Source organism: Myotis daubentonii, chromosome X, assembly GCF_963259705.1.
Source record: "Myotis daubentonii chromosome X, mMyoDau2.1, whole genome shotgun sequence".
NCBI lineage: Eukaryota > Metazoa > Chordata > Mammalia > Chiroptera > Vespertilionidae > Myotis > Myotis daubentonii.
The window spans coordinates 13779630-13794014 of record NC_081861.1 but is presented as its reverse complement, the minus strand read 5'-3'; the positions used below and the strand labels follow the sequence as shown (position 1 = coordinate 13794014).

The following is a 14385-nucleotide window of genomic DNA, read 5'->3' as shown; positions in this document are numbered from 1 at the left end:
AAATCAAATCTCAAGTTTCTGGTATGTTCTTGGACTTTTCAAGGGATTTAAAAATTCAGGGGCTTGGTGCCAATAATTGCTTTTAGGAGTTGGCGCTGCCTATTTTCTATAGATGAATTCCAGTTTGGATCATCAATTATTTTCTTCACAGAAACCCACAAAGTACATATTCGAGTTTGCCTTGGAATTGAATATGATCTAGAAATCCTTAATGTTGTTAAGCTAGGCTATTGCTTCTAAAATGTGTATTGCATTCAACTAATGCAAAATAGAGTATTTAAGAGCTTGAGTACCACACTTGTAATCTGAATGAGAAGTCTAAGAGTGAGGTATTTGATCCACTCTAGATGTATTTGCTGGAGCATGCCGTACAGACAGATCAGGTTTGTTGAATTTCTCTTTAAATGAACTGTGTCCGGCCAGTGTGGCTCAGTGGCTGAGCATCAACCTGTGAACCAAGAGGTCACTGGTTTGATTCCCAGTCAGGGCACATGCCCGGGTTGTGGGCTTGATGCTCAGTAAGGGGGGGGTGTGCAGGAGACAGCTGATCGATGATGTTTCTCTCTCTCATCAATGTTTCTATCTGTCCCTCTCCCTTCCTCTATCTCTAAAGATTAAAAAAAAAAAAAACATTTAACATTGTCTGAATTTATTACCTCTTTTTTAAAACGATTAACTGGTTTGTGGGTAAAGAAACATGACTCAAAGCTGAGCAGGGTTCAACAGGCCTGTGCTTCATCATCTGAAATAGGATGCTCCTCAATGTGAGGCTGGAGGTATAGTGCAGTCCTTGTGAACTCAGTGGTCTGAGGGACCAGGCTAAATTTTTTTATCAGTTAAGATACATTGAGTTGCAAGTAACAGAAAAACCAATTCACACTGGTTTAAACAATAAAATTAACTTACTGAGTCCTGTCAGTGGAAGTTCAGCAGTTGGGCAGACTTCAGGGGTAGTTTGAATCAACAGCTCAACAGTGTGACCAAAGATGCTGCTTCTTTCCAGCTCTCTCTTCAGCTTTCCCTAACATCTGCTTCATTCTTGGCTGGCTCCCCTTAATGATCAGATGATAGCTGCCAGCAATTCCTGGGGCTACAAGCTTTCTCCTACCCTCAGCCAGGGGAGCAGGAGAGATAGTTGCTTCTAGAAGCTCTATCACAAGTGTAAGGAAACTTCTTTCTCAAAAATTCCTAGAAACTTTTGGTGTAATAGCCTGAATTAATCACTTCTCTACTATGCTGCTGCATGTGAGCTGAGCTAAGTGCCTCACCTTTAGAACCAGGTGGAGCCAGGTTTCCCCAAAGCATGGGGCAAGTGAGGCTCCCTGAATGAAAACTGAGGAAGGTTCCAAGAGAAAGAAGACTAGATGTTGGCTAAGCAACCAACTATATTTGCTACAATGAACCTCTTTGGCCATCCACATCAATATGCTCCCTCCTTCTAATGCATATGCCTCCCCAAATGTTCGACTCACAGAAACCTATATACCCCCTCCCCAAAGTGGTTCAGCTCCAATCTAGAAATTCTGGGTAACATGCAATCCTCTCAGTTTGGTCACTACATTACTCCTCGTATTCCAGGGACGCCTGCCCACTGTGCTCACCTCAGCAGAGAAAGAGCAGGAGTACAGGGAAGAACAATTCCCTTTTGGAAAGAGGAATCTGGAAAGCAACACACAGTGGTCACTGGCCCAACATTCAGATCATATCCTGATTGACACAAATCAAGTGCTCCTTCCTTCTCTGAGACTCAGTCTCCTATTCTGTATGATGAGAAACTTGGATTAAATCAGTAGTTCTTGATTGAGTATGCTCTGGAGGACTTGTTAAAGTGAAGATTACTGGGTTCCACCCCCAGAGTTTCTGATTCAGTAAGTCTGGGTGGGGCCCAGAAGTTTACATTTCTAACAGATTTCCAGCTAGTGCTGCTGCTCCAAGGACCCCCACTTTGAGAACCTCTGATGTAGATGACTCCTATGGGCCCTTCTCATTCTGACATTTAGGACTTGGACCTTTCTCTCTTCTCTATTTACAACAGATTGTTTTATAAATAGGTCACATCCAACTTTATCATGTGAGTAAGTAAAAACATTTTGGAGCTCCTGCTTTGGTTTGTAATTTAATTTTCAACAAGCAAAGCTGAAAGTGAAAGATGTCATAGAGCTTCAAGAAAAACTTTCTTGAATTTAATAGGTTAGGAACAGAAATGTGAAGATTATTCATTCATCCTCCCAGCCCCCATCCACTATAGCATGGCACTCTTTGGGATGACTCAACATGACTCCAGAAAGCAGCCTTTTTCCAGAGAGAACCCAGATACTTAGGCTTCATTTTGCAAACAATCTCTCTATACAATCTGCATATCCATCAGGTCTTAGAATAGGAGTGGCACTGGGTGAAACTGTGATGTATATAACAGTGATCTGGAAACTTAGGCAATTTTGTGCCCACTACCCCTCACCTAGATAACATCTATTCATCCTTTAGGCCACAGCCTGAAGCTTAGTTCCCACAAGCAAGTTCTTCTAACCATCCACCCTCCCCAGCCTTGGTTGGGTTCTCCTGTTATTTTTCTTTAGCACTCTGCAATGTTCTTATATATCACTTATCAACCTGTATTATAAATCCTTGTTTAAGTGTGTCTCCATTATATAAGTGTGCCAGCCCTAAAAGGACAAGGACAGTATCCACCTTGTCCAACAATGTTATCACAGCACAGGGCCTGGATCATGATAGATACTCATTAAATATGTGTTGTGTGACTGCTATCAAAGGCAACCTGTGAGCAGATTCCAGCCACAGTATTTGATTGCAGTGAAGAATGATTGAACAATCCATATGATATATTCTACAATGTACAAATTAAGTGCTCCAAAAGAACAAAACAGTCAAGCCCTCAGAAAAAGCAAACAAACTAATGGAGCACCCCAGTGTCCCTGGCAACTGCAGCCAACTCTTTCATAGTCCCACACCTCTTCTCTCTGTGAACCTGGTACATTAGGGGTCCAGGATATCTTCCTACCTACCAGGCACCCAGGGCCTCCTCTCTCCAAACGGTAACTCCTTGAGCATCCAACTCGCTCCTCTACCACACCCATACAGTTTGTATATAGGCACTTAAGTGAAGGCAATAGAGGCTTTTCCAATGCACATATGCCCCAGCCAGCAGGGCCTATACAGTAGATATGGGTGAACCCCCCATTTTCCCACTGGAGCTATGGGTGTTCAGCAAGGCTATGAAATGACTGGCACTGAGCAACATCTTGAGTTTCCTGACTTCTGGCTCAGACTCCAGGCTTGTCCACACATTGTGAATCATAAAGCAGGCAGGCAGCTTCAGACCTAAGAATAGGATATGAGCACTGTGTATAGTTTATCACCATTGCTATAACTATTTGTTATTAAGAATATAATTAAATTAAGCCCAACCAAACACTTAAAATAATTTAGAGAAGACAGATTATTAAGAAGTCCATAAGCTGACTAAGAGTATCTCCTGCAGATTTTGACTTTGAAGACTGTGCTTAAGTTTAATGTAACTGATCAATCCTGAACTCATTAGATGGTCACACATCAGAAAGGATGTCTATTTGGCCAGGCATAGTGTTTATGCTTATTCTTGCCTTTTTGGTTTCCATAGCTGGCCCTCCTTCTTTCAAAATAGACCCATAATCTACTACTTACTGTGTTACGAGGCCCTGATGAAGGAGACAGAGCTGTATGGTGAAAACCAGAAACTTGCTCTATGGAGCACAGTGTTCGGTCTTGTCTGAGGGTGATTGGACTTTAATTTAGAAGCCTCAATTAAAGCCCAAGTTAGCCAGAAATCCTGGGAGAGTAGATTTGTGGGGTTTTTCCAAAACTTACATTGTCTTTTTTAAAACAACCAATTCATGACTGGGGTAAGGAAGGAAGATAACAGTAAAATAAATCTAGCCCACAAAATCTACAACAAAGCACAGAGAGAAGTGAACTCTTCAAGCTGTGAGCCAAGTGCTTAAGGGAAGAGACAGGAGAGTGCCACCACTCACTGTGGTCATTCATGGAGGCAGTGTGGGAGTGCCAAAGGGGTGAGAAAAAAAAGCAAGTTTTCTATATTTTTGGCAGAAAGAAAAGTCAAATAGCCAAGTGCTCCTTTGTGTGTGTCTGGGTCTACCAAAAACTATGGGGTCAGATGTGTCAACATATTGGGGGAAAGCCTGTGAAGGTTAAAGGAGAGGGAGCAAGAAAAGGTGGGGAGAGCCTCAGACCATAATGCAGATGGTCTGGCCCATGGGAGACACAGGAGTATTGGGTAATAAGAGTCTCAAACTACAGTGCAGCTCCAGGAAAGGGAGAGACAGAATGGGTCAGAAGACAGAAGTTGAGGTTTTCAATGAAAAGAAAGTGGAGAACGATGCCCCCTCCCATATAGGTAGGGAAGGAAGGAGACGAGATATGTAGCCATGAGAGAGAGAAGTGGCAGAAAAGCATAGGTTCATTTGTAGTTGGAATACAAGAATACTTGCTTGTGCATCTCTGTGGACAAAATCTGGGGGAAGGAGGCACAAAATCCTGAGCTCTGGAAGTGTTGGCATTCCTGATGAGAACTAACATCAGTCCAACCCTAAATCCCATCTCAACCCTAATCTGTGACTGGAGCACCTCCAAAAAGAGCTGGGAATGGCAGAGAAAAAAAGAAATTCCAAAGTGATTTTTTTAACCTAAATGATGATGACATTACATGAACTTGAGTTGTTCTTTGACATAGCACAATACTTTCTACTTACATGATTCCTCTTTTTTTCTAATCATGTTTTTTTTAAATTCATATGATACACATCGAAGAGTGAATAAAACATGTAACAATAAAACCAACATGTATGTACCCATAAATCAGATTCAGAGGTAGAACTTTCAAAATATCTTAGAAACCCTCCCTTTTCCCAGAGGTAACTATCCTTTTTTTTCCAAGAGCTGACTCTAGGCCAGCTGTGGGCAAACTACGGCCCGCAGGCCGGACGGCCCGTTTGAAATGAATAAAACTAAAAAAAAAAAAGACCGTACCCTTTTATGTAATGATGTTTACTTTGAATTTATATTAGTTCACACAAAAACTCCATCCATGCTTCTGTTCCAGCCGACCGGTCCAGTTTAACAACCCATTGTGGCCCTCGAGTCAAAAAGTTTGCCCGCCCCTGCTCTCAGCATATACCCTAGGTTTGTTGGTGACCTTTGAGCTCATCCTAGTTAAATGTTATCTCTTTAGTAGTTATCTTCTGATAGGTTTCCACAGATTACTTGTCCCATCTATCTTGTGTTGATCCCCATTAGTTTCAATCTTATATGGGCACCTTGTCTTTTTCCAATATGTTTTATGATGTTCTCATTATAAGAATAGTATGTACTTTTTATAAGAATTTCTCATTATAAGAATAGTATGTAGCAAACTTGGAAATGCAGAAAACACAAGTATATAATATATAAATGTCAGAGATAACCACCATTAACATGCTAACATATGGTATTTTATTATTTTTTCTAGGCAGAGACGTATATTTCACATTATTGACTTCAAGTTGTATATATAGCTTTTTCCCTTTTATTATGAAACTAGGAGCCCAGTGCACGATTCGAAATCGCGCGGTGCTGCTGCTGATCAGGCCCTCCCCCAGCGCAGGTGCGCGGAGGCCCTGCACCCGACACTGCGTGCACAACGTTCTCCTGTCTGGTCGACCCATTATGGCATCCCAGTTAATTAGCATATTTCTCTATTTTTTTTAGATAGATAGATAGTTAGATAGATAAGATAGATATAAAATAGACATAGAGTAGTGTGCAAGACCTTTATGTACAGTTTAAAGAAGTGCAGTGTCACCAATTAGGTTGAGAAGTAGAACATTGTCAACCCCCCAAGTAGATCTTCTCTCCCTCCCCTCAGAGGCGACCACTATCTTGATTCTGACAGTCATTCTCTTGCATTTCTATATAGTTTCAATAGTTTCACCACTTATTAATGAACTCTTAAACAAGCATTTACTTCACTTTTAAGAACCAAGTGGTGAGCATAATCTAGATGCATCCATAAGCAGCAGTCACAGTGCCACTATTAGTTGAAGATTTCCAGAAAAAGAGAAGCTGCCCTAGCTCCCCTCTTAGGGAGTTGGCAGCTATAGGCATGTTCCCATAAAGGGACTATATGGAGCCCACCACCATTATGGCCATGGCACTGGACACACAGATATGGTCAGAGGAATTGGGCTGCTCTGTTTGCTTTCAGTTTCCCAGTCTGCCTCCAGGAACTCCAGATTCCAGATGTAGGTCAAGGCAAAACACCTCTGTGGGCTAAAGTGAGCATCCACAGCTGATCTAGGCAGCAGGATCTGGATGGTAGAGCAGAAAATTCAGCAACAAATGGTCAAGTGAGATCCCTTCCAGGTTGGGAGAGAGGTGGTCCCCCAGGGACATGAAGTTAGGGAGGCAATCCAGGGGTCTACCCCATTATGTTGGCCGCCCTATCCACTTCACTTCCCAGTTCCAGAGTCAACCTGGGGCTGCTGGTCCTGAGCCTGATGAAGATTCTTTCATGCAGACCAAGCTGCTTTTCCACTTTCCCCTCTACCATCTTGTGATTTAGCTTCCCTGGGGCTATGTTGACCCTTGTCTAGCTACTTTTGAGCTTGACACATTCTCCTTATTGCATGGCCCTGTCTTTACAAAGTCAGATGCTTACTGTACTTTTAGTGGAATCATGGGAGGGACTGGAGTTAGATTGTATGCATTAAATATGCTGTCTAAATCTGGAAGTCCCCAAAGGAGATTCCCAGTGGCCCACCTAGCCTGAACAACCACACAGTCTTCCTACCTAATGACCCTGCATTACTGATGGCAAGTGTAGCATTGGCCACTCTGCCAAATTGCCCCCACAGAAAATGGCCAGGCTAAAGGACAGACTGAACTGCAGACATGCTCTGTGCCCAGTGCTATAGAGGGTATCCACATTCTCTACCCCAAGGAGTTAACAAGATACTTGCTTATTCATTGAAATTAAAGGTGCAGAAAAATGTATTTATTCCTTCGCTCCTTAATTGATTTATACATTATTGATTTTACCTTTTTGTATTCTTGGGTTATTTTTTTCTCTAGGTAAAATAGCAATTTACCAGTTCAATTTAACCCTGTAATTAAATTCCAAGTCTGAGAACTTGATTGACTAAGTGAACTTGATTTGGAACCCCATCAATTGTAGTCAGCCTTAGACATTTAAACTTTGATATATTAAGGTTAAATTATGTACATTTATAGAGGAAAATCCAGAAAAACTCAAACTCTTCCAGTTCTTACATAGAGAATACCTTTCTCTAAGGAAACTAACAAAATGCAAATTTATAGAAGAAATCCAGGAAATGGGTAGGATTGATGCTACCTTATCTCCCTCCCACCTCGGGTAACACATGTATCATAACAGAACTCTCCCAATTTAGAGTTCTTCTCATTTTAGGATATAGTTGTAAAAACAAAAGAAAACCAGGTCACACCGTAGCCAGCCCAGAAGCCATTGCACAACTGTGGAACCCCAGCAGCCCTCCAGAATCATCTTGCAGCTGATCTGCTTATAATAATAACAAAGGTTTCTGTTGGGGAATTTGAGCAAGCAAAACACAGAGCAATATATGGATTTTAGTTCAAGTTTTGGCACTTACTAATGAGTGACTTGGGCAAATTGCTTAACCTCTTTGTGCTTCAGTTTCCTTATCTTTACAATAGGATCATAAAAATACCTACCCCATAGGATTGTTTTGAGAATTAATTGATTGAAACGACCCTAAGAAAGGACTGAGCCTAGTGCCTTGCATTAAGTACTTCTCAATAAAGGTTTCTAATTTTATCAAAATGATCATTTATAATTTTTATTAGTCTATTTTTCCAAAAGATAAAAGAGGTGATAGCCCTGATGAACTGTGTTGGCCAGACCATGCCTAGAGCAACATGTCCAATTCAAGTTAACCCATATAAAATTTATAAGATAGTGCCTGGAGCATTGTAAAAGTGCACAATATATGGCAGAGGTATTATTAATTAAGACTACAACCAACTGGTCTTCTGAGAGAGCATACCACATGCAGGCACTGCATATGTGTTAATTCAATTAATGCTTATATCCACTCTATGAATAAGATACAACCATTACCTCCCTTTTACAGATGAGGAAATTAAGGCATAGAAAGTTTAAGAAACTTCCCCAGAATTACATAGCTAATAAATGGCAAATCCAGGGTTCAAACCCAGGCCTTCTCTTTTTCAGAGCCTGCCATTATCCCAAAGAGCTGTGCTCTCCAATAATGTAGCCAGCAGACACATGTATTTATTTATTTATTTAACTTTTAGAATATAACAGCATTTTTTCAATTACAGTGGACATTTAATATTATTTTATATTAGTTTCAGGTGCATAACATAGTGATTAACATTTATTTACTTTACAGAGTGATCTCCCCCATAAGTCAAGTATCCACCTGATAATGATCTACCTGTAATTATTACAATATTATTGACTATATTCCATAGTCTATACTTTACATCCCTGTGACTTTTATAACTATAAATTGTACTGCTTACTCCCTTCACCTTTTTTACCCAGCCCCTCACTCCTCCTCCCATCACATGTAGATATTTACATTTAAATTAATTTAAAGTAAATTAAAGTGAGAATTTGGTTCTTCATTTGCAATAGCCACATTTCAAGTGCTCAACTGCCACATATGGGCAGTGACTACCATATTGGACAATGCAGGTATAGAACATTCTGTTCTTTCTGGTAGGATGATTCAACATCATCTCAGAAAGTTCTGTTGGACAGTATTGCTTATAGCATTTCTGGGATTCTGTTCCTTACAAAATCTCAGACTTGAGTTGTATAGCTTTCTCGTGTTGTTGTTAATAGACACATGGTTGTCATATATTGAAATCCCATTTTCACTTACCCAAGTAGGGTAATGGTAAGCAAGAGGCCAAGAAGTCTGATTCACATTAAATTTTTCTGCTTTCCCAAGGCATTACTTCAGATTTACAAAATTGTCTCCTATTACCTCTGTTTGACAGGTAGGGACATTTACCAACTTGCGCAAAGATCCAGCTTCTTCCACAGCTCTGTCTTGACCTTTTTGGGCTATCTTGATAACATTTTAATACCCTAACATGTTTATCTCACTAGTGACTTGAACAGCTGGGACTGGATTCTGAAGTCAGACCAGCCTTGAAGAACCTTAGGTTCTGATAGTCTCTGGCATACACTCCAAGTCTCCAGTTTCCTCTCTTGAGTTTTCTCTGCTCACCTCTATTACACATTTAGTAAAGACCAGAGAAAGGAAAGAGAGCAGTACAGGATTCATTGTCTGAACTATTGGATGACTAAGTCTAGAAATCTACAAGCTCCCAGAAGCCAGTGGAATCATAGTTTATTACTATAGCCTTGCCAATGCACATCTACCTCCTTCTGAATCTCCATGGTGGAGAATATTGGGCCACTATCTAAGCTAGTCAATAATTTATAAAATATGAGCAGTTTTTATCCACTTCTTGCAAAGTAGCTGACTATCTATTGGGGTTAGTCAAAATCTTAGCTTCTTGCACCAGAGCCCATTTGACTATGATGATGCCATAGACTAGCCAACAAGTTGGAGCTACTCCTGTGTGAATAAAGGAAGACACCTCACCATTACTCTCCATGTGCAGAGGAGCCTTTGCACTTCCAAATCCAGGAGTTGCTTGGGTTTTAGTCACTCTATAAATGAGATCTAGGTCTGTACCCCACTTTGCCACTGCGTGTCCTGGGTAAGCCTACCTCCACTTCCTTGTCTTATAAACTAGAGACAGTCTCAAATGCATATGTGCACAAAGTTCAGTACCCAACACACAGTGAGTGTTCAAAAATATTTAGCTGATGTTATTTTCATTCTCTGTTCTATCGTTGGGTTTTATTAACACCACATTGAAAAGGGATGAGTAGATGTGCTTAAATGAGGATCAAGGCTCAGTTTATCATTAACGTCCAACCCAAAAAGAGGCCAATGCAGTGTTCACCAGATTATCATATTCCAAGTTCCTGGGACATCATGCTAAACTCATAACAGTAAAGTTGATTGAATTTTCCAAGTACAGGGGTGGACAAAAGTAGGTTTAGAGTTGTAATACAAATAATACAATAGCTAATAAATAATAATACAAGAATAAACTCTGTGTTTTGAGTACTCACAACTGTAAATCTACTTTTCCCCACACCAGTATTTGCTAAGCCCATCGCCTGTGCCAGGTATTGTCTGGGCATCAGAGAGATTTCAAGATGATTAAGACGACCCAGCAAGGGTGTTCAGTCAGCTGGAGGTGTTCAGCCATAGGAGCTAGACCAAAAAGAGCAGAATTCCCAGAGTAGAGGAGCTGGATCTTGAAGGACATGCAAAATTCTCAGAGTGGAAACTTGGAGAAAGGGCATTCCAGGCCGGGTGAATCAAGACGCATAACAACAGAGGGCTGAACACACATGGCAACCTATCTGGAAAGCTCCAAAGAAATTGGTATGACTGGAGGATAGAGAACATGACACTATGGAACATGAAACCTGGCTGCCAAAAAGGCGAGAAGTCAAGGGACAGAGCTTAACAGGATGTGCTTGTGTCTCTAGACCAGCCGTGGGCAAACTACGGCCTGCGGGCTGGATCTGGCCCATTTGAAATGAATAAAACTAAAAAAAAAAAAAAGACCGTACCCTTTTATGTAATGATGTTTACTTTGAATTTATATTAGTTCACACAAACACTCCATCTATGCTTTTGTTTCGGCCCTCCGGTCCAGTTTAAGAACCCATTATGGCCCTCGAGTCAAAAAGTTTGTCCACCCCTGCTCTAGACAGCTGCAAGCCATTGGAAGACTTTTAGGAGGGAGATGCTGTGGACCAACTTAGGTTCATCAAGCTCTTTAGTAATCATGGGAAACCTAGGGGTCAGGGTGCTGAGTGGGTGTGAGGTTTTTTAAATTGGTCACCACTGTCAAACACTACCCATCCCATGATCTGAATTCTATGAAATTTGGAATCACATGGAACCAGTCAGTCCAAGAGCTATAAATCCTGGCCACCAATTACCGATGGACTTGTTCTCTTTTGTTTTTGTTTTAGATTTTCAAGGAGAAAGATGGGTGTATCTTATATTTGAAAATCTCTAGGAGTAGAAATGTCCCTACTAGCCCTTTTTTTGAAACTTGGGCCTCGCATTTAAAGGGAGTTTGATAAGTAGGTTTTCCCCCAAATTAAGTTAAATGGAGAATATGCACAAAGCATTAGCTATAACGCTCTTGGTCAGTCAGAGTCAAGATAGAATCTTATCTATTTTATTTCATCTTTCTTTTTAACTGGGATTGGACTGGTCTTTGAATGGCCTCTTCCCATTCTGCTCTATCTGAATGAGTGGCTCCAGGCCCATTCCCAGTGGCTGCTGAATGGAGTTGCCCACATTGTGGGGGCATCTTTTGCTGCTGGTAATTCCCATGTGCTATCTGCAGTTATTTCTACCTAGTGAACTACTGAGGCACTGCACGCATATGTTAATGCTGATGGGAGAGTCCTGTTCCTTGATCCATTGCTAATATCCTACAAGTCACATGAAGCTACCAGGGATTCCTGATCAAAAGTTTACAAATAAGCCCCATTCATTGCTTTTAAAATGTGTCATCAGGGAATGGGCAAATAATCAAAACTCTAGTGATATTTGCATTTTAGTATTGTAAAAATGTCAAGATGGCTATAAAATCGTGTTTAAGATGTTCAGGAAGCTAGGTAAGCAGACCTAGAGTTGTTAATTGTGGAAAGCAATGTTTCTGCTTATGTCCCAGATGACCATGATACAAGGACAAATGGGAGCTTGATGCAGTGGAGCTGGAGATGGCCAGTGAGCTCAGCTCTGTACTGAACCCCACCCCATGGGAAAAGGCACAGTTGGTATACCATCAAATGCAAAGAAGTTTTCTTTCCCAAGTGCATTGAGTTTAATTGCTAAGAATAATGCTTGTTGCTTTTTGGTTTTGTATTGTTTGGGGGACAAATATTTCCCTTTCTACTGGGATTGTCTTTCTAGTCCCATCTTTAAGCAGTTATAATGTGTTTTTTAATAAAACATTTTGGTGCGCCCCCCCCCCTTATAAAACATTGCCTATAATTTTCTCAATGGCATACTTTAACAGTTTACATCTCAAAACTTGTTTTCATATGGCAAGTTAATGATTAAACACACACACACACACACACACACACACACACACCATGGCAAACTTCATGTGGGCTTTGGAACTAGGTAAACCTGGGTTTGCATCCTACTCTGCTACTAACTAGCTGTGTGACTTTGTGTAACTCAGTTAACTTCTCTGGGCCTCATTGTCCTCATCTGTAAAATAAAGATAACAATAGTTCCTGCCTCATGTACAGATTGAGTGAGTCTGAATACTGAAAGCATTTGTTTTCATAGCAAATGCTCAGTAAATTTTATGGTGACAATTTTTATTGTTGATCAAATAATGCATCCAACTATCTACTGGTCTATTATCACTGTAGAGACTTGAGCACACTAGATGATGCTTAGTGCTTATTGCAGTGAATCAAATTGATTCCAACTGTTTAGCTTTGATTTGGGGGATAAATATTGCCCTTTCTACTGGGATATTTGGTAGAGACGCAGATGATCAGTTTCAGCTTGGGTGTTAAAAGCATAAGTGTGAAGAGGCTGTCTCACATAGAAAGAAGAACTCATGAATGCAGGCTTCCTCTTGGTTTTTTTTGGACACCACTGTTGCCAAGTGCTTGGTTTGTTCATCAGGATGTCAGGGCTATATCAGTAGCTCATTCGAGTCTTGAGGCTTTCTCTGACATGGATATCAAGCATGTTTTTAATTGCCTTTAGCTATAAGAATTAGGTCATATGTTCAATTCTGATTAAATTACTTTCTTCTAAAACATGATGGAAAGGGAAGGTCCCACCCTTACACAAGTCCCAAAACTTTGGGGCCCTGGCAAGGTGAAGTGCAGTGAGGACTGTTGTGAGATTTCCACTTGACTGTTTGGTTTTGCACTCACCATTTGGTTTTGCAGATTCCTCAACATGTCTACACACATACCTACAAACCAATTTAGAACTGTGTTCTCTGTTGTTGGGGCCAGGGTGGGTAAGGAGGGATTGGGATTGGTGAAGGTCATTGCCAATAAACCAGCTTAACTGACCTAGCTTTACTCCCATTTCCAACATGACAGTGACCGGTCAAGGCAGAGGATCCTTAACTGAGATCCACGGATGGATATTAAGTGGTCCGGAAAACCCTTGAAATTATATGTAAAATGTTGGTGGGTTGGAATGGGGAGACACCACTGTAAGTACTTTTTCTGTGGAAAGAAACTATAGCTTTTACTGATTCTCAAAGGAGTCTGTGATCCAAGGCCATTAAAACTGCAAAGCTGTTTGGTTTTGTTGCCCCAGACCAGTTGGTGTGTATAACAACACCCAAATGACCCCGCTAGCCGGTCAGGGAAGTGACAAGATCGGTCAGAACCATTTTGTGGCCAAGCAGCTGATGAATTGTTCAATCGGTTGTTGTAGAGTCATGTAGAAAAAGCCTGCAAGCTTGGGGAAGCCAGGCCCCCCCAGGTCAGCCTCGGGCATCAGCCCCCATCCTGCCAGGCCCTGGGGAGTGAGTCCTTCCTGCCCAGCAGCTCCTTTGCTCATGAGCTGGCCCGAGTCACCTCCTCGTACAGCACCTCAGAGGCAGCGCCCTGGGGCGGCTGGGATCCGAAGGCCTGGAGGCAGGTGCCTGCTCCACTACTGCCTAGCTGCGACGCTGTAGGTAAGTCACTTCCCCTGAGCCTCGCTTTCCTCATCTGTCAACTGGGGCGCAGTTCCCTGCTCAGCCTGCCCGCCTGCCTCACAGGGTTGTTGGGAGGAACACAGGAGGTGACAGCCCATAAAGCTCTGTACACCTAGGAGGGATTTCTAATGCTTTCTCTACTGTGTCCCGGCCAGTCTTTGGCAGAGAGAACACCCAAGCAAGCCGAGTGCTCCAGGTGCCTCAGCATCACCTCCAGGGAAATAAGTGGGGCTTGCCCCTGGTACAGTTACTCCCTCCCTGCTGTTCGCCTTCCAGCATCCCAGTTCCTTCCCTGCCTGTCTGTTCCTGCAGCCAGACTGTGAGCCCGAGGGGGACAGGGGCTGCACTTCTGCACCTTGAATGGCCTCAGTGCCCACCTACTCCATACCTAGTTGATGCTCAGAAACTGCCTCTCCTGACAGTGAACTGCTGTGGACTCTGCACCCAGAGGTGCTCCTCGACCCCACCCAGGATTTGCACACCCTAAAAGTGAGAAGTTGGATATCC

General features: G+C 41.9%; 1 protein-coding gene across 4 annotated transcripts in view; it reads left to right on the top strand.

The window, feature by feature from the left end:
- Nucleotides 1-14385, top strand: part of MAMLD1 (mastermind like domain containing 1) — a 109367-nt gene that overhangs the window by 85179 nt on the left and 9803 nt on the right. The window contains exon 4 of one of the 4 annotated variants that reach the window (XM_059680394.1): nt 13614-13857. The exons of the other annotated variants lie outside the window; for them this stretch is intronic. Within the exon in view, the coding sequence (XP_059536377.1) occupies nt 13614-13857 (244 nt within the window). The remainder of the gene's footprint in view (nt 1-13613; nt 13858-14385) is intronic. 4 annotated transcript variants of the gene reach the window in all.